This window comes from Mustela lutreola, chromosome 16, assembly GCF_030435805.1.
Source record: "Mustela lutreola isolate mMusLut2 chromosome 16, mMusLut2.pri, whole genome shotgun sequence".
Lineage (NCBI taxonomy): Eukaryota > Metazoa > Chordata > Mammalia > Carnivora > Mustelidae > Mustela > Mustela lutreola.
Window position 1 is genome coordinate 11,870,070 of NC_081305.1, and position 23,065 is coordinate 11,893,134.

General features: G+C 46.7%; 2 protein-coding genes across 5 annotated transcripts in view; one reads left to right on the forward strand and one right to left on the reverse strand.

Annotated features, from left to right (window-relative positions):
- Positions 1–3,710, reverse strand: part of ZNRF1 (zinc and ring finger 1) — a 98,580-nt gene extending 94,870 nt beyond the window's left edge. For 2 of the 3 annotated variants that reach the window (XM_059153344.1, XM_059153345.1), the window contains exon 1: positions 2,667–3,710. In XM_059153344.1, coding sequence (XP_059009327.1) covers positions 2,667–3,090 — 424 coding nt within the window. In that variant the 5' untranslated portion in view covers positions 3,091–3,710. The remainder of the gene's footprint in view (positions 1–2,666) is intronic. The other variant, XM_059153343.1, reaches the window with a different exon arrangement.
- Positions 3,711–11,551: 7,841 nt separating this feature from the next.
- The window catches only part of WDR59 (WD repeat domain 59), a 102,000-nt gene continuing 90,486 nt past the window's right edge, over positions 11,552–23,065 (forward strand). For both annotated transcript variants that reach the window (XM_059150845.1, XM_059150846.1), the window contains exon 1: positions 11,552–11,717. In XM_059150845.1, coding sequence (XP_059006828.1) covers positions 11,664–11,717 — 54 coding nt within the window. In that variant the 5' untranslated portion in view covers positions 11,552–11,663. The remainder of the gene's footprint in view (positions 11,718–23,065) is intronic.

Below are 23,065 nucleotides of genomic sequence, written 5' to 3' on the forward strand. Positions count from 1 at the left end.
CCCCACACTGGGTATAAAGATTACTTTTCAAAAAGTGTGTATGTATATCTATATAAAATTTGGAAAATGAATGTATTACCCAAAATATTAGGAGCAGCCTCACACACACTTTCATATTGATCCCAGAAGGATTACTATGCCCCGGCTTTTCCTATATTCTCATGGTTCTGTGGCTCTTCCTACCCTCACCACAGCTAGATGAAAAAAATTAAACTCAGGTTTCGCAGTTGAGGAGTCTGAAATTTTGGAATTCAACTGTAAGCTCCTAACTCCATTATGGAACCTGGTACCAGGTGGAATAAGGAAAAAGAAGCGTCTAGTAAGAAACAGTTAAGAAATTTTCAAAACGGGAACTCCTTCCCCAGATAAGCATCCATAAGATTACATGTGTTTTGCAACACACAAATTCTGTGATTTTAGAGAACGATCATGCACTGCTTTTCAGTTTAAAATCGGATACTAATGACAGTTCTTTTAAAAAGTTAATCACAGTCATCTCACAAATAGAGCTTCCTTTTTCTGGACCTAATTTTATAAGAAAAAATTTTAATTTCAAGATGTCTAAAAAAATGGGACGCCTGGGTGGCTCAGTTGGTTAAGCAGCTGCCTTCGGCTCAGGTCATGATCCCAGCGTCCTGGGATCGAGTCCCGCATCGGGCTCCTTGCTCAGCAGGGAGCCTGCTTCTCCCTCTGCCTACCATTCTGTTCGCCTGTACTCGCTCTCTCTCTCCCTCTCTCTCTCTGACAAATAAATAAATAAAATCTTTTTAAAAAAAAATCATTTAAAAAAAAGATGTCTAAAAATGATCAAATGTCTAAAAGTGCCCAAAGCAGTCACACCTTGCATCTTATTCAGGACAGAGATTGATATAGATCAAGGAAGCTCAGATGGTATCTAGAGGTCCGTTTAAGAATTAAAATCCTGGGGCGCCTGGGTGGCTCAGTGGGTTAAGCCTCTGCCTTTGGCTCAGGTCATGATCTCAGGATCTTGGGATGGAGCCCCGAGTTGGGCTCTCTGCTCAGTGGGGAGCCTGCTTTCCCCTCCCTCTGCCTGCCTCTCTGCCTACTTGTGATTTCTCTCTGTGTCAAATAAATAAATAAAATCTTTTTTTTTTTTAAGATTTTATTTATTTATTTGACAGACAGAGACCACAAGTAGGCAGAGAGGCAGGCAGAGAGAGAGAGAGGAGGAAGCAGGCTCCCTGCGGAGCAGAGAGCCTGATGAGAGGGCTCAATCCCAGGACCCTGGGATCATGACCTGAGCCGAAGGCAGAGACTTTAACCCACTGAGCCACCCACGTGCCCCAATAAATAAAACCTTAAGAAAAAAAAGAATTAAAATATCATTTTAGCAATTCAAAAGCCACTTTCCAGTGTTACTCTAAATTAGTCACTAATTCCCCTTCAAAAATTATTTCACAAAGTAAAGTTCATAGAATCAAAACAAAAGCCAGACTACTTCCAGAAATAAGAAAGATTTAAAAAGTCTACCCTATTCCACAATAGCTAGAACAGTGTTCCAATAGATACACCCTCCATAAGGCAATCTTCCTTCTTTCTACACAATATCTAGATTTGTTTAACTCTCCCAAAGAGTCTGAAAATGTTAACTTCTTCACACTGACTTGCCAATTAGCAAATAGCGGCCCCACACCCCTTTTGACCAATTTTCTAGCAGCCTAACCTGGCTTCTCAGGTTAGCTGAGCAGACAGACCTGTTTTCCTCCAGAAGTTCTTGCCAGTGCCTTTTCTGCCCTGCCAGTCAGGGCCTGGGAAATCCTCCTCCAGCCTTTTGCTGGCCTGTCACCAGAAGTTCACAAAATGAATTCATCCAGATTTTCTGAATCCCCCTCTTCCCCCGGTAACACACCAGCAACATCCAGGCAATGAAGTCCAACCTCCCATGACAAAAAGGTAGAGATTACCAGGAAGACCTAGCACTTGGCATGGAGGGAAGAAAAAAGATGGAGGGATGTGAGAGTCACCCAGCCAAGCCTACTGCATGCATACAGCACCCGCCACCAGAGCCCTGGTCCTGCAAAGCCTCAGAGGGAGGCTCCCTGGCTAGGCCCTCCATTCAGCAGGCCACACCTGTCTATGGCAGCAGCCTTCCGGCTGCTCCATTTTAAACAATTCAGACAGCTCTCCAGCGGGGTGGCAAAATTGGGCACCCTCTTCTCTCAGCAAGAGTGGGAGCCCTAATCCAAACAACACTTGCCCCCAATTTTCTTTCTTTTCACACTCTTTGTTTGGGAGACACCGCTTGGTCAAACCGGATCCCTCTCCCTGTTAACGGGAAGGTAGGCACAATGCTGCAGTGACAGAAAGGAAGCATCGAGGCCGACTTGCTATAAGCCAGACAAGATCTCCTCTCTGAGGACGGTGATGCCGATACATGGGACTTCAATGGGCAGGTTTCACTCTGCTCATCCACAAGTGAACCAACGCCTGAAGTCCTAAAACGCCCAGCTCCGCAGCCTCGCAGGAAGCCTCTTTTCTAAAGGGTAGATAGCCCATTCATCCCCAGGAACCAAAGGGAAGGCGGACAGATCCAGGTCGCGCACTCCACATCCCAATCTTCGCAAGCGCGCGCGAAGGTTTGGGGCGCCCCGGCGCGCCCTCCCTTGCACTCCACCCTCCGAGGCCTCCACCGCCCGCGGACTCACCACTGTGCGAGCTGAACCACCTGGGTGCGATGTGCAGAGGTAGAGCATCCGCCAGCGAGGCTCGGGAGCCCAGGTACAGCATCCCGTCTCTATGGTGACCGCCGCCGGTCTCCTGGTAACCATTGCCATGGGCATAGGTGGAGTCGGACGCAGACCCTCCGCCGCCGGGCGCCCTCTCCGAGTCGCCGGTCCCCCGGGAGGCGGGGGTGTAGAGGCCAAAGGGCACCCCCCCGGCCGTGCTGGGGTCCATGCCCATGCCCGCCACCGAGCTGACTGAGCGGCTGCGCAGCCCCATGGCCCCGCCGCCCGCCCGGTAGTGCCCAAAGTGGGGCGCCCCTCCCGGCGGGGGCACGGCGCTGTCATCGGTGGAGACCCCCGGAAAGGGGCCCCGAGAACGGGCCGCCGTGCTCTGCTTGCCCCCCATGCTCGCCCGGGCCCCGGTGGGGCGGGAACCTGGAGGCCGAGACCCTCCCCCACTTCTCAGCAGCGGGGGGAGGGTTGGGCGAGCATAAAGGGGGAGGGAGTCAAAAAGGAGACCGGGAGGAAAAAAAGGGGAAAAAAAAAAAAAAGAAAAAGAAAAAAGGAAAGAAAACCCGCGGGGCGGAAGAGGCAGGCGGGCGGGGATCCAAAACTAAGAATTTAAAACGATCCAAGCCAAACGCATGTTTCCCCTCAAGGTCCAAAGAAGCGCAGTCCGGCGCGGGCTCGGCGCGCCACAGGCCGCCCCCGGGCTCCCGAAAGCCGGGGGAGCCGCAGGGAAGGAGGGAGGGAGGCGGCGGGCGGGCGCAGGGAGGCGGCGGAGGAGGCCGCCCGCCGGACAGGAGGAGGCGGAGGAGGGCTGGGGGCACCGGGCGCGTCCCCCGCCTCAGGACGCCGCGACCATGGACGCCGGCCCGGACCCCTCCAGGCCTCGGGCGGGCTGCGGCGCTGGGCGGCCAGGCGGAGCTCGGGAAGCCGCGGTCGCGTCGCGTCGCGCTCTCGCTCCAGCCGCCGCCGGCCCCGCCAGCCGCTCCGCCCCGCTCGGTCCCGGGCTGCGCTCGCCGGCGCTCCTCGCCGCCGTGGAGACAATGGAGGGCGGCAGAGCGCAGGCGCGGCCCGCGCCCCCTCCCCTCCCCCCCGCCGGGTTAACCCCTTCGCGGCCCCTGCGGCGCCCGGCCGCTGACGCCCAGGAGGTCCCCACCCACCCACCCAGCGCGACCCGGCCTGTGACCCGAGTGGCCCGAGCCACGGGGCGTCAGGAACAGAAGTCGGGCGTCTTTTCAAAGCCAGCGCTCTTTAGAGGTCCTGAAAATGGCTAATTATTGAGGGGGAACCACCTATGGGAGGAGGGGCGGCGACGGTTCAAGGGGCTGGGAAGGAAACGCCAGGAAGAATGAAAATTACTCGAGACGCCTACCTGGCTCTGAGGGTCACTGGTCAAGCCTCCCTCCCGGCACAAATTTGCCCCCACAGCACCCTCTGGTGGACGTGCTGTCCATTCTTGCGGAGGTTTCCCAACCAGGAACCCCTAAGATCATATCAGGAAGCCTAGCATTTGGGGAATTTTTAGCTGTTTGGCACTGGGGCACTTGTGACTCCGAATTTTGCTGAGAGTAGATCGGAACTTCCTACTTGAGGCTTAAGCAGTGGACGGATTCCTTATCTAAAATGCGATCCTGAAGATGATTAGGTGTGACATAGAAAGTGAGACACAGCCAGAACTGGTAATTTTAGAAACTTCCTAGTCCAAGGCGAGTCCCTGGTTTTGTTTACCTTTTATTCCAACATGCACCATAGTGGGATGCACAGTGGGTACTCAATAAGTATTTGTCCACCGAGTCTGCATTTTGCAATATGTCTCTCTTACATATTGACATCCATCCATCCATCCATCCATCCATTCATTCAAGAACCATTTTTCAAGTGCTGAGTGCTGGCTATGAACATCACCCAGTCCCTAGTCCATCTTCCTTGCTCTAAACGTCCCTCAGATACTTCCACATCAAGGAGCCAAAACAGGGGGTAGAGAGATATTAAAAGAACCCATCCCCCCAATAGCAGAGCTGGTCTGTCACAGGTATTGACTGTCCCAGGGTGAGCAGCTTGGAAAGAAACAGGAGGAAGGATATTTATTTGCAAGCGTTTAGTGCTTAGAGGTGAGCAGAAATGCCGCTTGAGAAATCAACATAGAAAAAAACAAAATGTTCCAATACCCAAGAAATTATCTGTTAAGTGGCTAAATAAGGAATTTGTGCACACCTAAGATCCAAATGAGTGGTCTGAAGGAAAATAAGAAAGCTTACGTTTAACCCTCCTTTCTCCCTGAAGAAAAAGTATGGTAACAGAAAAGGTGTGGTACAGTTCTGTGCAGGAGAAAGGATACTGGATCCCTTGACAGAGCTCTACTAGGGAGAAGAATCCACAATCAGTAAGCATTATTGTAACCATCTAAGTAACTTTTGATTTACCTATCCATTCAACACTTTTTTTTATCACATAGAACAAAATATGAATGTCTAGTAAGTGCCAGGCACAGCACTAGGTTCTGGGATTTGTCTGGCGAGCAAGACAGATGGAGTCTGGGTTCTCACAAAGTTTCAGAAGAACCATTTCATGCCCACTAAAATGGTTATAATCAAAGGTGATAAATACAAGTGTAGGTGAGATGTGCAGACATTGGGACGCTCAGACCTTGCTGGTGGGAATGGAAAATAGTAGAACTGCTTTGGAAAACAGTCTGGTGATTCCTCAAAAAGTTTAAACAGCTATCATATGACCCAGCAATTCCACTCCTATGTCTAATTCCAAGAGAAATGTAAACCTATATGCACAGATAAACATGTATGTGAATGCTCGTAACGGTATTATTCAAAATAGCTAAAAAGTGGAAGCAACCCAACTGTGTATCCATTTATGAATGGATAAAGGCAATGTGTTGTGACTATACAGTGGACTATTATTCAGCCACAAAAAGAAATAAAGTACTGATATGTGTAACATCATGGATGAACCTTGAAAACATTACACCAAGTGAAAGAAGCTTATCACAAAAGACCATATATTGTGTAATTTCACTTATATGAAATTTCCAGAATAGACAAATCCCCTAGGACAGAAAGGTTACTGGTTGTCGGAGCCGAAGGACTGGCAAGAATAGAGAATGACCACTAAAGGGTTAGTTTCCTTTTCGAGTGATGAAATTGTTCTGTATTAAATAATGGTGATGTTTGGGGCACCTGGGTAGCTCAGTCAGTTAAGTGTCTGACTCTTGATCTCAGCTCAGGTCTTGATCTCAGGGTTGTGAGTTTAAGCCCTGCATTGGGCTCCATGTTGGGTATAAAGTCTACTTAAAAAAAAAAAAAAAGGAGGGGTGCCTGAGTGGTTCAGTCAGTTGAGCGTCTGCCTTTGGCTTGGGTTGTGGTCCTGGGGTCTTGGGATTGAGCCCTGCGTTGCTGGGCTCCCCGCTCAGTGGGAAGTCTGCCTCTCCCTCTCCCTCCGCCCCTCCCGCTGCTCGTGCTCTCTCTCTCTAAAAAAAATAAATGTTTTTTTTAAAGAATAGTGGTGATGTTTGCACAATCTTGTGAACATACTAAACACTGCTTGATTACACATTTAAAAGGGCGAATTTGATGGTATGTGAATGACAATGCAAGGTCATACAAAATACTGAAGTAAGCGGTGACAGTACAGGGTGACAGATACGCCTAGCGCAGTGCCTGGCATGTGGTTAGCCCCTCATGTGAATGATTGAGTGAATGAGGAAGTGCCATGAGAGTGAAAGATTCTGGTGCTGATGGAAGGAGACAGGCACCAGCAGTGATCTTAAGCCAAGGCCTAAAAGTTGAGCCAGTGATGAGCCTGGCAATGAGGTCGCGGGGGTAGAACTGCACTGAAGGAAGACTAGCATGTTCCAAGCATGATCCTAGCATGTTCGAAGGCCCAGAGAACACTGCATCTTCAAGGGACTGAAAGCAGCAGTGGAGCTGATAGGAGAGGATGTGGAAACCAAAGATGAAGCTGGTCCTCAGGGGGCAAGCCTGAGGGTCCTAGGAGCCACAACAGAGAGCACAGACCATATCCTGAGGTTGTACAGAGCTCTGGGAAGATTTACCAAAATCATTAGCAGTACACATAAGAATGGCCAATGACTAATGAGCAGTGAGGATGTCAAGACTTGAAAAATTAAGAAACTTGCCCCCTCCCCACCTAAAGATCTATATTTTTCTTAGCTTCTAGATTCATAAAGGTACTAGACAGAGACATGAAACAATATGATGTAGCCCCCGTGGGGATGGGCCATCATCAGCACTGAACAGTGGGATGACAGGGTGGATGACAAAGATTTTGTTTCATCATGTACTTTTTTTTTTTAAGATTTTATTTGAACAGAGAGAGAGAGAGAGAGATCACAAGCAGGCAGAGCAGCAGGCAGAGAAAGAGGGGGAAACAGGTTGGTTTCCCGCTGAGCAGAGAGCACAATGTGGGGCTTGATCCTAGGACCCTAAGATCATGACCTGAGCCAAAGGCAGAGCCTTAACCCACTGAGCCACCCAGGCACCCCTCATCATGTACTTTTTCGGTATTTTAATATTGGAGCCATGTAAATGGAGAGAGACAGAGAGATAAAGTCTACACCCAGGCATTCAAGTCACTCTGCTAGTAGGGGTAGAGCCAGACTTCTAAGCTTCCCAGCAAACTGGATCATCCAGGACTCTTTGGACGCCAAGTTCATTTTCTCTGCATGCTCGTCAATGGAGTGCAAAAGAGTAGATCTGCTTAACAGCTCTACTTCTTTCTTTTACTTAAGAATTTGCCATTAGGATTTATAGTCCTGTCTACTGATTAGAAGAGGCCAGCCTCTGTCACCTCTGGCACCACGGAACAGTTGAGAGCCTGAGCTGGGGGTGAAGCCTCTACTCTCCCCAGTATGATGACACCAGGCTCAGGTGCCCTGTGCGATTCTGACTAGCAGCCTCTCTCAGGCAATGCCCTTGTTATCTCCTTGTGCACTTAGTAAAGAGCAAATTTCCTTTGAAATTAAAATATTCAAATGCAGAACAGGGCAAGTTCCTCATTCAGTAGCTTGGCTCTACCCTTTACATCTTAGGGAGAGTGTCTCAGGGCATAGCAACAGGCATGCACAGAGACTTGCAAGCTCCAATTAGTTGATTAGTTTCATTTTGTCATTTGTTGCATTCAGAGTCCAGTAGGGGGGCTGCAAGTTTCTCCTGTGGATTCTTGGTCGGAAGTTAATGGGTCTGGGGAGGTTTTGAGTCATTTTGGATGCTCTCAATGCAAGGCAGTCAGATGCAGAAAGGGCCCCAGCTAGACTGAGGATTCTGTTTTATTATTTTTTATCTTCCTGCTCTCTCTGACCCTGGGTGAGCTGCTTCCTGGCTGTTCTTCGGCTGTGAAACAGGGTTAATAAACCACGGACCCACCTACCAGAACTGATAGGAGAAAAGGCTGATGAGACTGGTGTTGCCAAACCCTGCAAATACCAGAACATAACAATGTTACAAAGCCCCAGTTTCAAACATCTCTGGGAAAATGTAAGTCTGGGAGATTCCTGAAAGGTTTGGAAAATGAGGGAAACAGCTTGCTGGGGCCAACTCCTGAGAATCCTTGGGAAACCTGTGGCCTCCTTCCTCTCTGTCTCCATGAACCACGTCTTTGGGGGAAGTCCTCAGCAGTCCCTCTAGGGTAGATAAGTTTCTCCCAGTAAGAAACTTCCCCCCAGATTTCTCAGAGCTCATTACATTTGTATTATTTTGCTTGAAAAGAGAAAACTTAGAGAAACCAGGCCAATGGGCAACCAAATGCACAAAGCCAGGAGCACGAGCTTGTGTGCACGTTCACAAATATTTGTTGATTGATGGAGAGGAAAATTACTAGTGGGGCTCAGGGCAGGATTCCAAGATTCCCAGATGTAGAGAGACTGAGGGGTGGGCTAACTCCGCATTCTACGGAAGAGGAAACGAAGGACTAGAAAGATAAAAGATCTGAGTTAAAACTTTGCAAGGGCAGTTGCTGATAACATCCAGCAAAAGCCCTGGATTTCTGGGTTGACCATATCCCCTGCTTTCCTCTGGGATGGCTGGCAGGTGACCTTCTGAAAAGAGTTTGCTTGGTGATCAGAGCCCTGTGGCCAGGTTAGCAAGCTGAAATCTACTTGACAAGGGAACCCCTCCTTCCCCGCCTCCCACCAATAGTTCCCAGTCTCTGATTGAGGCAGGACATTCATCGGTGGGTCTCAGAGGCACACAGCAATCAGGAAGCAGCCACAGAGCTCTAGATTTAGCTCCAGAGTCCCCACTCTTTTGTGATGACAGTGTGGGTAGGAGACAGAAAAAGGAAGGGCCCCAGGGGGCAGTGTGAGTGGTGCTCATGCTCCTTCTCTCAAAAATTCTACTGGGGCCCTTTCCACATCTAACAGAGAAAATATTGAGAGAACAGAGAGCACCAAGGACTTGAAACCCGAAGTACTTTCTGTGCCTACGAACCATGACAAGCAGATTTGGAGAACTAGACAAATACGAAGCAAAGAGGTGGGAGTGGGGGAGGGTTGCAGAAATGCTCAGGCGAGGGCAAACCTACCAGTTCCAGTGGGAAACAGATTACCAAGCTATATATAGACAGAGAGCTTTGAAATACCTGTATCTCTTTCTCCATCTCCAAAATAAAACTCAAAGGCCTAAGCAGGGCCCTTCCTCACTAGCCCTTTCCAACATTTTTAGCTGTACTTCTCGCTACGTCCTGTCACATACCCTAAGTTATAGCCATACCTGATTATTTGCTAGTCACTTAGTGGATATTTATTGAGCACCTACTATATCCAAGGCTGTAAGCAAATAAACAAGAATATGACATGTTAGATGAACGGACTCATTTATTCCCCTGTGACAGTGTGAACGCTCATAGAAAATATTCTTTATCTTTTCTTTTCTCCGGCCTTGAACCTGCCTTGGGATTTTTGTTTTGTTTTGTTTCTTTTGCTTTCTGGCCTGGTGAGCTGAGGCTCTTCTCTCCAGAGCAGTCTTTGGCCCTTTGTGATAGAGAACTGGGAGGAAACTTGAGAGGCAAGAAGAAAGGCCACTACAGAAGGGTGAAGGCCAGGGCTGGAGGGGTTTTTGAAGGGCTGCGGCGAGTGAGAATAACTAAGAAGTGAAGTGTTTTGAAGAGAAGGTGGTGTGGTTCTGAATGGCCTTATGGGTGTAAAGAGTTACAAGTAAAGGGGTGCCTGGGTGGCTCAGTGGGTTAAACCTCTGCCTTCAGCTCAGGTCATGATCTCGGGGTCCTGGGATCCAGCCCCACATCGGGCTCTCTGCTCAGTGGGGAGCCTGCTTCCTCCTCTCTCTCTGCCTCTCTGCCTACTTGTGGTCTCTGTCTGTCAAATAAATAAATAAAATCTTAAAAAAAAAAAAGAGTTACAAGTGAAGACCTTGAATGGTTTTAGAAATTACTTTCGGTTTCACAGAAGACATCCTTTTGGCCTAGACAGTACTCTGACTCTATATGCTTTTCCCATTCATTAATTGGACCAATATGGAAGGTCTTGATGCGTAGTTACAAAGCAAGGCTGAACAAAACAGATCTGGTCCCTAGCCTCCCGAAGCTTGAAAATATTAAATAAACAAACAGATATTGAATTACAAATTGTGATGTGTCTTCCGAAGGAAAAGAAAGCAGCACGGCTCTGTGACTGTTTTGGGGGGAACTGCTTTATCTTTGGAACGCATCCCCTGTCTTCACACTTAAGGGTCTTTGTTCACTTTCAATGCTGAAGTGCTTTTTTTTTTATATAGTATCTTCTATGAAAATGCTGATATTATACTGAGAACCTTAAATGTCACCTTGCATGGGATGCCATGTCGGGTTTCATATTTAGGGTGTCCTTTCCAAGTACATTGCTTGCCAGTCTTTTATAAAGCCCAATTCAGGGGTGGCTGGGTGGCTCTGTGGGTTAAAGCCTCTGCCTTCAGCTGGGGTCATGATCCTGGGGTCCTGGGATCGAGCCCCACATCGGGCTCTCTGCTCAGCGGGGAGCCTGCTTTCTCCTCTCTCTCCACCTGCTTGTGATCTCTGTCAAATAAATAAATAAAATCTTAAAAAAAAGAAATTAAAACTGAGAATTTTAAAAATATTTTTTCATGATTTCACTTTAATATCAATGCACATTAATATTAATAATACATTTTGTAAGTAAAAATATCTGTGTTTCATAAAATGAAAAAAATTTAGTGGGAAGAGTGGCAAATCTTTTCAATGTCTGGCTTAATAGAAAACCGCTGGATTCTCCTATCTGCTTCTGACGTTCAGCTTGTCACTATATACTACATAGCCTCTGGAAAACCACTGTATTTTACACTGGTGAAAAAAAGAAACTGTAGAAGGTAAATAATGGCCTTAGTAGAATTATGGGAAGTTTCGCCTTTGGAGACCCTCTGGGGTCCCTGGTCACTTTGGTAGGCGCTGCTGTACTGTAAGAATAAATCGTGCCTTCAGACTTATCAATGCCTTTACGGCAGGCCTCCGGGGATGGAGTAAACCTTTGGTTTGCGCGAATGCTGGGCTTTGGTTTGTAGGCCATCTGGGCCTCGCGGGGGACACGAGCGACGAGATAGGGAGGACAGCGTGCACCTCCCCTCGCCAAACCCGCACTCGCGAGCTCTCGGCGAGTTACCCACGCGCTGCTCACCCTTGGACTACGACTCCCGGTAGAGCTTGCGGCAAGGGGGCGTGTACCACAGCGACAGGGAGCGTGCGTCACTCAGGCCGAGTGACGGAAGTGGAGGGGGCGTGCCTGTTTTGGGTCGGTGCTGTGTCTCAATTGGAGGATCCGGGAGGAGGGGCGGAGCCTGTATTTGGGTCAGCCAATGGTTTGAGGTCTGGAGGAAGAGGGGGACGGGGCGTGGCAGGGCTTACTCGCGGGCTGCCTGGGGCTCACCGAGCCCAGGAACGCGAGTTTGCGGGGTGTGGAACGCGAAATCCTGGGGTGGGGGCGGTCGGGTGCAAGAGATGGCGGCGCGATGGAGCAGCGAGAACGTGGTGGTGGAGTTCCGTGACTCCCAGGTGAGTCGGGGGCCAAATGGAGCCTTCTGGGCATGCGCCCTCTCTGGTTCCCCTCCCCCACGCTGCCGGGTCCGTCTCCCGGGTGGCTGAGCGACCCTCCATCCTGGGCTGGGGAGATGGTTAAGGGGGTGACCCGGAGCTGTCAGACCCGAGCGAGCGAGGGGAGCCTTGATGACCGTTGGGGGCGGTTGGGGCGGGCGCGGACGGGGTATGGGTTCCCCGCGGGGGTCCGGGGAATAGGGTCTGCCTTGGGACACCGAAGCGCAGACTGCGCGAGAGTGAGTGTTGAGGGGAGGCTTCCCAACGCCGGGGGGGTGAGCGAGTGGGTCTGCTCTGCAAGGCTGGGGGACTCGAGGCTTAGTGACTTTGGATAAGTCGGGGGACTCGAGGCTTAGTGACTTTGGATAAGTCGCAGAACTTCTCTGAGCTTCAGCTGCGTGGAGGTATCCTTGCCTCACAGGACTTTGGAATGGATTCGATTAAAAGAAACACAAAACTATAAAGTGCCTGTTTCGGCAGCTAAGCTTTGAAGTGGCTGCTGATGCTAGAATAGTGGAAAATACCTTATAGGGAATAGGAGTGTGCGATGTACGTATTGCCCAGGTTCAAATACCTGGTTGGAAATCCCAGCCGAGCCCTAGCCTGTCATCCCCTCTCAGCTCATCACCTTTCTCACCTGTGTGAAGCTGAGAGTCGTGCCTGCCTCACAGGGCTGGCGTGAGAATTGTATGATGTATTATTATATTTAGGATATGTGGTACAGTGACGGGCACGTGTTAGCCTCAAGGGACTTTAGCATTTACTAGTTTTCTTTTTTGTTTTTACCATTTTTTAATCTCGTGCCTTCCTAATGCTAGCCCTTGTGCTAAGGGATTTATCTGCATTTACTTTCTCTAATTCATGAGAGAACCAAGATAAATAGTTATTAGCCCTTTTATCCAAATTGGGGGTGGGATGGATCCGTGTATAGCTGATCTCAGGTGACTTGGCCAAGGTCTCCCATTATGTGGCGCATTTGGGCTTTGAAGGCAGGTATCTGACCTCAGGGCTCTTGTTACTTTGCTTCATGTTTTAGCAATCTGGGTCCAGTCCTTTCACAACAACTAACCCATTTCCTCTTCCCCATCACCTAGGACAGTGTCTTGGTGATTCTCTCCATTGACTCAAGAAATATTTATTGACTACCTTCTGTGTGCCAGGCTTTCATCCACAGATTCATTCAACAAGAATTTACTGAGCCCTTGCTAGGTGAACACTGCACCGTGTATCAGGACTCAGATGATTTATACTGAAGGCAAATCTGGATTACAACAAGGGGTGATGTGGTTTCTTCTTTCTAAAACTCCATCCCTTTTTTTGCCATAAAGATTTACAAGTGGAGGAGCCCCCCACTGATTTGCTCTGTGGTTCCCTCGACACATAGCCCCCATGGAGAATGTGAGCAGCAACATACAGATTAAAGCATTCTAAGGTACTTTGCACTGTCAGCACGGTGTCTCTGGGAGGCCTGCTGTCCCATGGGAGGCGCCAGACCCCTAGGGAAAAAGAACTGTATTCTTGTTACCCTTCTTGTTAATTGCTTTCCCTGGAGACTGGGAACAGTCATGTATAGTTACCTCTGAGCCTATTAATTTGGAAGCTACTAATCTGCAAATGCTTTAATTCTCAGGGAAGCTCAGGTAGTCTCACCCCTTCTGTATAGAGCTGTAATTGGAGAGACCTGCAGAGAGGGTGCTGACACATATATTAGGATGTATGAAGTAATATCAAGTAATTAAACCTGAACAGCAGTGGTCATAGTAAGAGAACAAAGTAAATTGGGTAATTTCACTGCCTTGCGGGGATTTCTGTTTTTTCTTTTTGATTTTTCTATTCAGTTGGAAGGGTACGACTTAGTTTGAATTAGCATGGTTTTGTGGTTGTTTCTGGTGGCAACTGGAAGGGATCTAGACCCACTTTATTAACTTTATTTATTCATGTGGAAAGAAAAAAAATCAAAGCTCTTCATACTGTTTTTCTCACAAGGGAGGACAGACCGATAAACTTGTCAAAACCCCTTGCCTCTAATTAAAATATTTTGTTTTTTCAGAGGAAAAAGCCCAGCCTGAAAGGTGAAATTCTTTTTCTTCAGTTTCTTTCTTTTTTTTTTTTTAAGAGTTTATTTATTTATTTGTCAGAGAGAGAGAGCGAGAACACGAGTGGACAAGCAGGCAGAGTGGCAGGCAGAGACAGAGAGAGAGAAGCAAGCTCCCTGCTGAGCAAGGAGCCCAATGCAGGACTCGATTCCAGGACCCCAGGATCATGACCTGAGCTGAAGGCAGCGGCCTACCCAACTGAGCCACCCAGGTGTCCCTTTTTCTTCAGTTTCTACAAGTGCCATTCACTTTATGAAACCATGCCTTCAGATGTTACCATCCCCGATTAACAGCGAAGAAATTGTGGTACTTAACAACTACTCTGAAGTGATCCCTGGAATGGATGAGTGTTAAGAAAATGTAGAGGTAACTTTCTAGAAAATTCAGTAGAATTTTCTGCGATGATGGAAATGTGGCATTGAACAGTTGAAATGGGGCTAGTGCAACCGAAAAATTGTATTTTTAATTTAATTAAAATTGAATTAATTGCCATGTAAATAGCCACTTGTATCGAGTGGCTGTGCTTTTCCAAAGTGCATGGGAGATGAGATCATTACCCCTGGCAAAGTGGTCGGATGGCAGAACACGTAGTTCACAAGCCTCTAAAACAACAGAAAGAGAAGAAACAGTTCAGAAAATGATGGGAAGAAGACAGGAATTTGAACTCATGGCTCATAGCAACAGTTTGCTTAATGTCTCTGCTTTGGCATAGTGAGATGTTTCAAACTCAGTTTTCCAAAGTAGCCAGCCATACTCGGGGGCCACTCTCCCTGTACCCTAGCTTTTCGCTGCTTTCCAGTTCATCCTCCACAGAGTCAGAGCGGGTTTTTTGTTTTGTTTTTCCTTTAAAACCAGGTTTATTGGGGCGCCTGGGTGGCTCAGTCGTTGGGCGTCAGCCTTCAGCTCACATGATCCCAGGATCCTGGGATCGAGCCCCACATTGGGCTTCCTGCTAGCATGGAGCCTGCTTCTCCCTCTCCCACTCCCCCTGCTTGTATTCCCTCTCTTGCTCTCTCCCTGTCGAGTAAATAAAATCTTTAAAAAAAACCAACCAGGTTTATTGAAGTATAATTAATATACAGTAAAATTCCCCTTTTAATGTGGACAGTTTGTTGAGTTTTGCCCGTGTATGTAGTCCTGTAACCAGTGTTACACTCAAGAGTAACGCTCCAGAATTCCTTGGTGTCTCTGTGTAGCCAGTTGTAGTGCCTCCCTCTGGCAGCTGCTGAAGTGATTGCTGTAAGAAAAGGAATGGACAGTGTGGAAATCTCTGAACTTGGCCTCTCACCCTTAACTGAGTGCCTTTGAGATTGATCCATGTTGCTGAGCATCAGTTAGTCTGTTCTTTTTTTTTTTTTTTTTTTTTTTTTTTAAGATTTTATTTATTTATTTGACAGAGAGAGAGAGATCACAAGTAGGCAGAGAGGCAGGCAGAGAGCGAGAGGGAAGTAGGCTCCCCGCTGAGCAAAGAGCCCGATGCGGGACTTGATCCCAGGACCCTGAGACTGTGACCTGAGCCGAAGGCAGAGGCTTAACCCACTGAGCCACCCAGGTGCCCCTAGTCTGTTCTTTTTTATTGCCCACAGGTAGTACTCCAGTGTATGGAGAGACCACAGTCTGTATCTGTTCACCTGTTTGTGGATATACAGGTTGTTACCACTTTTTGGCGATTATGATTAAAGCTGTGATAAGGGGTGCCTGGGTGGCTCAGTCAGTTAAGCGGCTGCCCTTGGCTTAGGTCATGATCCTGGGGTCCCAGGATCAAGTCCCATGTGGGGCTTCCTGCTTCGTGGGGAGTTCGCTCTTTCTCACAAATAAATAATATAAAATCTTAAAAAATATAAAGCTGTGATAAAATATCACGGTGATTTTTTAAAACCTAACTTTAAAACCTTAGGGGAACCTGGGTGGCTTAGTCAGTTACGTATCTGACTTCAGCTCAGGTCATGATCCCAGGGTTCTGGGATTAAGCCCCACATCCGGCTCCCTGCTCAGTGGGGAATAAGCTTCTCCCTCTCTCTTTGCCACTCCCCCTACTTGTGCTCTCTCTCTCTCTCTTATTCTCTCTCAAATAAATAAATATCTTTTTTAAAAAAACCCTTAACTTGGGATGCCTGGGTGGCTCAGTGGCTTAAGCCTCTGCCTTTGGCTCAGGTCATGGTCTCAGGGTCCTGGGATCATGGGATCCAGTCCCGCATCAGGCTCTCTGCTCAGCAGGGAGCCTCCCCCCTCCCTCTCTTCCTGCCTCTCTGCCTCCTTGTGATCTCTCTCTGTCAAATAAATAAATAAAATCCTTAAAACAAACAAACAACAACAAAAAAAAACTCCTAACATCCCTCCTTCAATGGAAATGCTTCAGTGACTTCCTGTTGGACTGAGTGTAGAATATAAATTCCTTATTTTGGACTGTTTCATGGGCTGGTCTCAGCCTACTTCTCGGATCACATCTTACACCTACTTTCCCCCTCTGTCCCTGTTTGTTTTCATCTTTCTTCATCTGTTCCAGTGTGAGCTCCCTGAGCGTAGAGATTTTGTCTTGTTGACTCCTGCTGTCTCCCTGGTGCCTTGAATAGTGGTTGGTATACAGTAGCACCCAGCAAGTATTTGTTGAATGAATAAATTTTAAAAAATGAATTATGTTGATTAGTAGTATTAACAGGAATTAGGAAAAAGTGTTTAGGTTATCATGGTTTTTTAAAATAGATTTTAGAATAATTTTAGACCTACAGAAACAATGGGAAGATAGTACAGAGGGTTCCCATATACCCCGCACCGGGTTGTCCCTACTAAAAACATCTTGTACTAGTATGGTACATTTTCCACGATTAACGAATCAGTATTGATATTATTAATGCAAATCCGTACTTTCCTCATATTTCCTTTGTTTTTACCTAATGTTCTTGTTCTGTTCTGGGATTCCATTCAAACTACCACATGCTGTGTGGTCATCATGTCTCTTCAGACTCCTTGGCTATGACAGTTTCTCAGACTGTCTTTGATGACTTTGACAACCTTGAGGAGTACCAGTCAGGTATTTTATAGAATGTCCCTCGGTTGGGATTTGTCTGATGTCTTTCTCGTGATTAGCCTGGGATTATGGGTTTTGGGGAGGAAGACCTCAGAGATAAGGTGTCATTCTCATCCCATCATATCAAGGCTACTTGCTGTGAACATGACAGATCACTGTTGATGTTGACCTGGCTGAGGTAGTGCTTGTCAGGTTTCCCTACTGTAAACTTGACTCTTTTTGCTTTCTGTCTGTTCTGTACTCTTTGGAAAAGAGTCAGTAGATGCAGCCCAAAGTAAAGAGTGGGGACTGCTTTCTTCCTTCCTTACCCTTCTTTCCTTCCTTCCTTCCTTCCTATCTTTCTTTCTCTCCAATTAGTTGCTTATATCAGTGTGAATTCTTAGATACTTACTTATACTTTGGATTATAATCCAGTACTACTTTATTTTTATTATTTTTACTTTGTTTCTCAGATTGTCCCAGCCTTCACCTTTGGGAGCTCTTCAGGTGGTTCATGTGTTCTTGTGACATACCCCCATCGTTGTTTTCATTTGTTCGTATGTCTTTTACTTTTTTATTATTTATTATTATTTTTAAAAACATTTATTTGAGAGTGAGAGCGAGAGAGAGCACAAGCAGGGAGGAGAGAGAGGAGCAGGTTCCCTGTTGAGCAGGTAGTCCCATGTGGGGCTCCATCCCAGGACCCTTGGATCATGACCTGAGCCCAAGGCAGACACTTAAGTCACTGAGCTACCCAGGTGCCCCTGTTTGTCTTTTAAATATACAGTACTTTCTTATTTTTTGGCACTGCAAGTTGCTAAACTCTTTTTATTTTATTTTATTTTATTTTATTTATTTGAGGGAGAGAGAATGAGAGAGAGAGCATGGGAGGGAGGGTGAGAGGGAGAAGCAGACTCCCCGCTGAGCAGAGAGCCCCATGTGGGCCTCCATCCTGGGATTCCAGAATCAAGACCTGAGCCGAAGACAGTTGTTTAACCAACTGAGCCACCCAGGTGCCCTCAAGATGCTTAACTCTTATCATGTATATTTCCTGCTGTAGTCCCCACACTAGCCATTTCTCTAAGGATCCCTGGTTTCTTTTATTGGAGAATGACATCAGAAACCAAGATCTGGTGCTAGATGTGCTCACTGCTCTTGGGGTGTTATTGCCTGTAGGAACTCTCATCTGACAAAACAGGAAATGTATGTGCATACTAATTCGAGTGTGTGTGTGTGTGTGTATATATATCTCCATATGTAATCATCTGTATATTAAGCTGAACATGAGTTCATACTTAGCATCTTCTACTCTAATCCATTATCACAAGTGTCATTGTGGCACCCTTTGCCTACTAGTAACCTCCCACTCTTACTGTGAGAAGCAGGGCCTCCCCTGCCATCCTCCATGCATTTACGTACTTGTTCATTCCAAAAGCCTTGTACAGTGGCTTCAGAATTGTTCACCTGTATAGCAGGGACTTTATATACTCGAGCACAGTGCTTATGTACAGTTCTTTTCCCTGTTAGTCTTACAGATTTCACTAAGGTTTTCATATTTTTTTTTTAAAGATTTTATTTATTTATTTGACAGAGAGAGATCACAAGTAGGCAGAGAGGCAGGTAGAGAGAGAGGAAGGGAAGCAGACCCTCTGCTGAGCAGAGAGCCTGATGTGGGACTCGATCCCAGGACCCTGAGATCATGACCTGAGCCGAAGGCAGTGGCTTAACCCACTGAGCCACCCAGGCGCCTGGTTTTCAGCAATTTTTTTTAAAAAAGATTTTATTTATTTATTTATTTGACAGGTAGAGATCACAAGTAGGCAGAGAGGCAGGCAGAGAGAGAGAGAGAGAGAGGGAAGCAGGCTCCCCACTGAGCAGAGAGCCCGATGCGGGACTCGATCCCAGGACCCCAAGATCATGACCTGAGCCGAAGGCAGTGGCTTAACCCACTGAGCCACCCAGGTGCCCGGTTTTCATCATTTTTAAGCAGCCTTTTTCAATTCTCCACACTGTGGTCCAGTCGTTTCTTTCTTTAATTTAATTTAATTTAATTTATTTTTTTGAGATAGAGAGCACAAACAGTGTGAAGGGGCAGAGGGAGAGAGAGAAGCAGGTTCCCTGCTGAATTGGGAGCCTGTCTTGGGGCTTGAGTCCAGGCTCCTGGGATCGTGACCCCATCCAAAGGCAGATGCTCAACTAGCTGAGCCATCCAGGCATTCCCTGTTTTTTTCCCCCTCCCTAAGATTTTACTTTATTTAGTTTTTAAAGATTTTATTTATTTAGAGAGAGTGCACTTGTGTGTGCTCAAGCAGGGTAGCGAGGGGAAGGCAGAGAGAGAGAATCTTAAGCAGACTCTGCACTAAGCATGGAGCCAGACACTGGTTTTGATCCCATGACCCCAAGATCGTGACCTAGCTGAAACCAAGAGTCAGTCGGGAGCTCAACTGACTGAGCCACCCAGATGCCCCTTAAGATTTTATTTCCAAGAAGTCTCTACACCAAACTTGGAGCTTGAACTCACAACCCCAAGGTCAGCTGTCCCATGCTTCACCGACTGAGCCAGCCAGGTGCCCCTGTCGTATAATCTTTATGAAGCATTACCTTCTCTTTTCTTTTTCTTTCTTTCTTTCTTTTTTTTAAAGATATATTTATTTATTTTAGAGAGCTACCCTACTTAGGTACCCTAATATTGGGTGACTTACTAGTCTCAACATTACTGCTACTTTTCCAGACAGATAAAAATTGAGGCCTTGCTTTGTTTTCTGCTCTAAATAAAATAAAAAACAAAGCACAACTTGGCAAATTTTTTAGCTAAGAGGAATGTTGTGAATAGTTGATAGTCCAGACGTTTCCTGGGGCCATCCAGCTTTGGTCCCTGCTTTTCTAGTTTCTCTTCAAGTTCATTTTGGAAACTATGGGGATGGAAGGGCACAGAGGGCTGTTTTGGGTGGAAGTGACTATTAGGTTGTAAAAGCTGCAAATTATTTGTTTTCTAGAAAATTTGATAGCAAAATGCAGTGAAGAATGGGGGAGGAGTAGGGTACCGCCAGGGAGTGCCAGTGTTAGGACCCAGGTTCTATCATCTCACTGCCATGTGATCTTGAACAAGTTAGTTCCTTTTTAGCCTCAGTTCCTTTATCTATAAAACAAGAAGAATAGTATCTGCTTGTGTCCAGGAGTCCCCGTACCTTGCCTAGTTTCACTAGGAGGATTCACATTCGTATTTGCAGTTAGGATTTTTTGCAGGGAAAGGATACAAAGCAAAATCAGAGCTAGAAAGCACATGGTGTGAAGTATGGAGGAAGCTAGGTGCGAGGGAGCTTTCACCGTGGAGTCCCTCAGGACATGCTTAATTCCTCCAGCATCAAATTCTAGCGATACCTAGGAAATGTGACCAGGGAAGCCCATCAGAGTCTCAGTGGCCGAGTTTTTATTTGGGGCTGGTCACGGAAGCATCGTCCAGCTAAGTGAACCACACCCCAGAAGGGCAGCAAGTGCTCAGCATAAACCACATTGTACTCGAGGTGTGGGTAGAGTGAGCCACTCTTATCAGTTGGGGAATGGTGGGAACATTCCAGATCCCAAGTTCCCAGGCACCAGCCAAGAGCCAGCCTTGCAAGCAGGCCTTTCTGAGGTGAGCAGTCTTGTGCCTGCTACGCTCTTTTCTGCACCACTACGTGACAGTGACTGCGAGGATTAGATGAGATAGTTCCCACCTAGCACTTGGCACAGTGACCAGCTTATTTTAAGTACCTGATACATATTAATTATTATGGTTATATCAGAAAACTTGGTAAGGAAGCAACAAATAGCCTGACAAAAGAGCCTTATGGAGCTGAGGGAACCTTTGGAAGACAGCTCATCCACTTTCTTATTTTATAGATGGGGAACCAGGGACTTAGGAAGGAGAGGTGATTTTCCTAGTCATACCCAGTGTGAGCCATTCAGCTTGTGAGAACGCAAGGATGTTCTCATTTTAAAGAGGGAGACTTCCCGGAAGTGCCTGGGTGGCTCAAGTCAGTTAAGCATCTGCCTTCAGCTCAGGCCATGATCTCAGGGTCCTCAGCAGGGAGCCTGCTTCTCCCTCTCCTTCTGCCACTCCGCCTGCTTGTGCTCTCTCTCACTCTGTCAAATAAATAAATAACATCTTAAAAAAAAATAAAGAGTGACACTTCCCAGAAAACACCCACTGTGCTGAGTGTGTGAACACTCAGATAGAAACCTCTAGAAGGTATTATATGAAGATGGTTCAAAAGCAGCCCTAGCAGCAGTGTCTCCGATTTAGAGACTGGATCTCGTCATTTGAAATGTTCTGATCCTTTTTATGTCCATCAGTTTTAGTTCGTGGTTTTATTCTGTGAAATCCAAGAGTATGTACATTACCGTCGTTACTCGGGCACGTAACAGACAGGGTTTCGGGGACCTGACCTAGCTCTGACTTGTGTTGATTGGATGTTTCTACTCTGCATCATTTCGAAGGATGAACGGGCAAAGTGTTTTTGTATTTTTGAACAGCTCTTTCTAATTCAGCTGAGGTTGAGAGAGGAAGAGTTGATTTCTTTCCTAGTTCCTTCAAGTAAACCGAGATTTTGTTCTACAGACGGCAGTGGTCTCTGTAGAGGGGCTTTCTTCTGTGTTGAATCAGGGTAGAAAGGTAGTCTTACGAAGTTATATATTACAGATTCTTCCTAGAGAGATAAACTTTCTGAGAGAAGCATTGTGTTTGTACCAAAATTATTATTTTTTAAGATTTTTATTTATTTGACAGACAGATCACAAGTAGGCAGAGAGGCAGGCAGAGAGAGAGAGGAGGAGGAGGCAGGCTCCCTGCTGAGCAGAGAGCCCGATGTGAGGCTCGATCCCAGGACCCTGGGATCATGATCCGAGCAGAAGGCAGAGGCTTTAACCACTGAGCCACCCAGGTGCCCCTGTACCAAAATTTAACAGTAAATCCAACATGGATTGGAAATGCAGTCTATCTCCAAATTCATTGTCTCCTGACTATTGTGAAGTATCATCCCTGTTGTTATCTAAAAGATGAGAATATTATAGTGTAAGCCTTTTTCAGTGGTAGTTTTATTGAAATATCGTTGACACATCATATAATTCACTTCCTTGAAGTGTACACGATTTAGTGGGTTTCATTATATTCACCAACTGAGACCAGTGCCACCATCATTTGTAGAACATTTTCCTCACCCCCAGAAGAAACCTTGTACCCTTTAGCCATCACCCCTCAGTCCTCCAACTCCCCCAGCCTTAAGCAATCACTGATCTGGTGTCTTCTCTATAGATATGCCTTTATGGATGTTTCATAGATACGGAAGCACATATGCAACGACGTGGCTGAAACTAGAGGGTATGATGTTAAGCCAAGTAAGGCAATCAGAGAAAGACAATTATCATATGATCTCACTGATATGAGGAATTTGAGAAAAAAGACAGAGGACATAGGGGAAGGGAGGGAAAAATGAAACAAGATGAAACCAGAGAGGTAGACAAACCGTGAGAGACTCTTAATATCAGGAAAAAAGCTGAGGGTTGCTGGAGGGTAGGGGGATGAGAGGGATGGGGTAGCTGTGTGATGGGCATTGGGGAGGGGATGTGCTATGGTGAGGAAAAAACAAATGTAAAAAATATATATTCTCATATAAATACAACTAAAAATAAAAAGAAAAAAATGAATCACATAGTATGTGGTCTTTGTGATTAACTTGTTTTGCTTAGTTTTTGTGTTTTGTTGTTGTTTTTTTTTTTTAGAGAGAGCATGTGCGTCAGGGAGTGGGGGGAGGGCCATAGGGAGAGGGAGAGAGAATCTCAAGCAGATTCCCCGCTGAGTGAGGAGCCCGAGGATGGGCTCCATCTCATGACCCTGAGATCAGGACCTGAGCCAAAACCAAGAGCCTGGCACACAACCAACTAAGCCACCCAGGCACCCCTCACTTAGTTCTTTTTTTTTTTTTTTAATAAGATTTTATTATTTATTCGACAGAGAGAGATCACAAGTAGGCAGAGAGGCAGGCAGAGAGAGAGAGAGAGGAGGAAGCAGGCTCCCCACTGAGCAGAGAGCCCGATGCGGGACTCGATCCCAGGACCCTGAGATCACGACCCGAGCTGAAGGCAGTGGCTTAACCCACTGAGCCACCCAGGTGCCCTCACTTAGTTCTTTTTAAGGTTCATCTTTGTTATGGTCAAGTAATATTTCA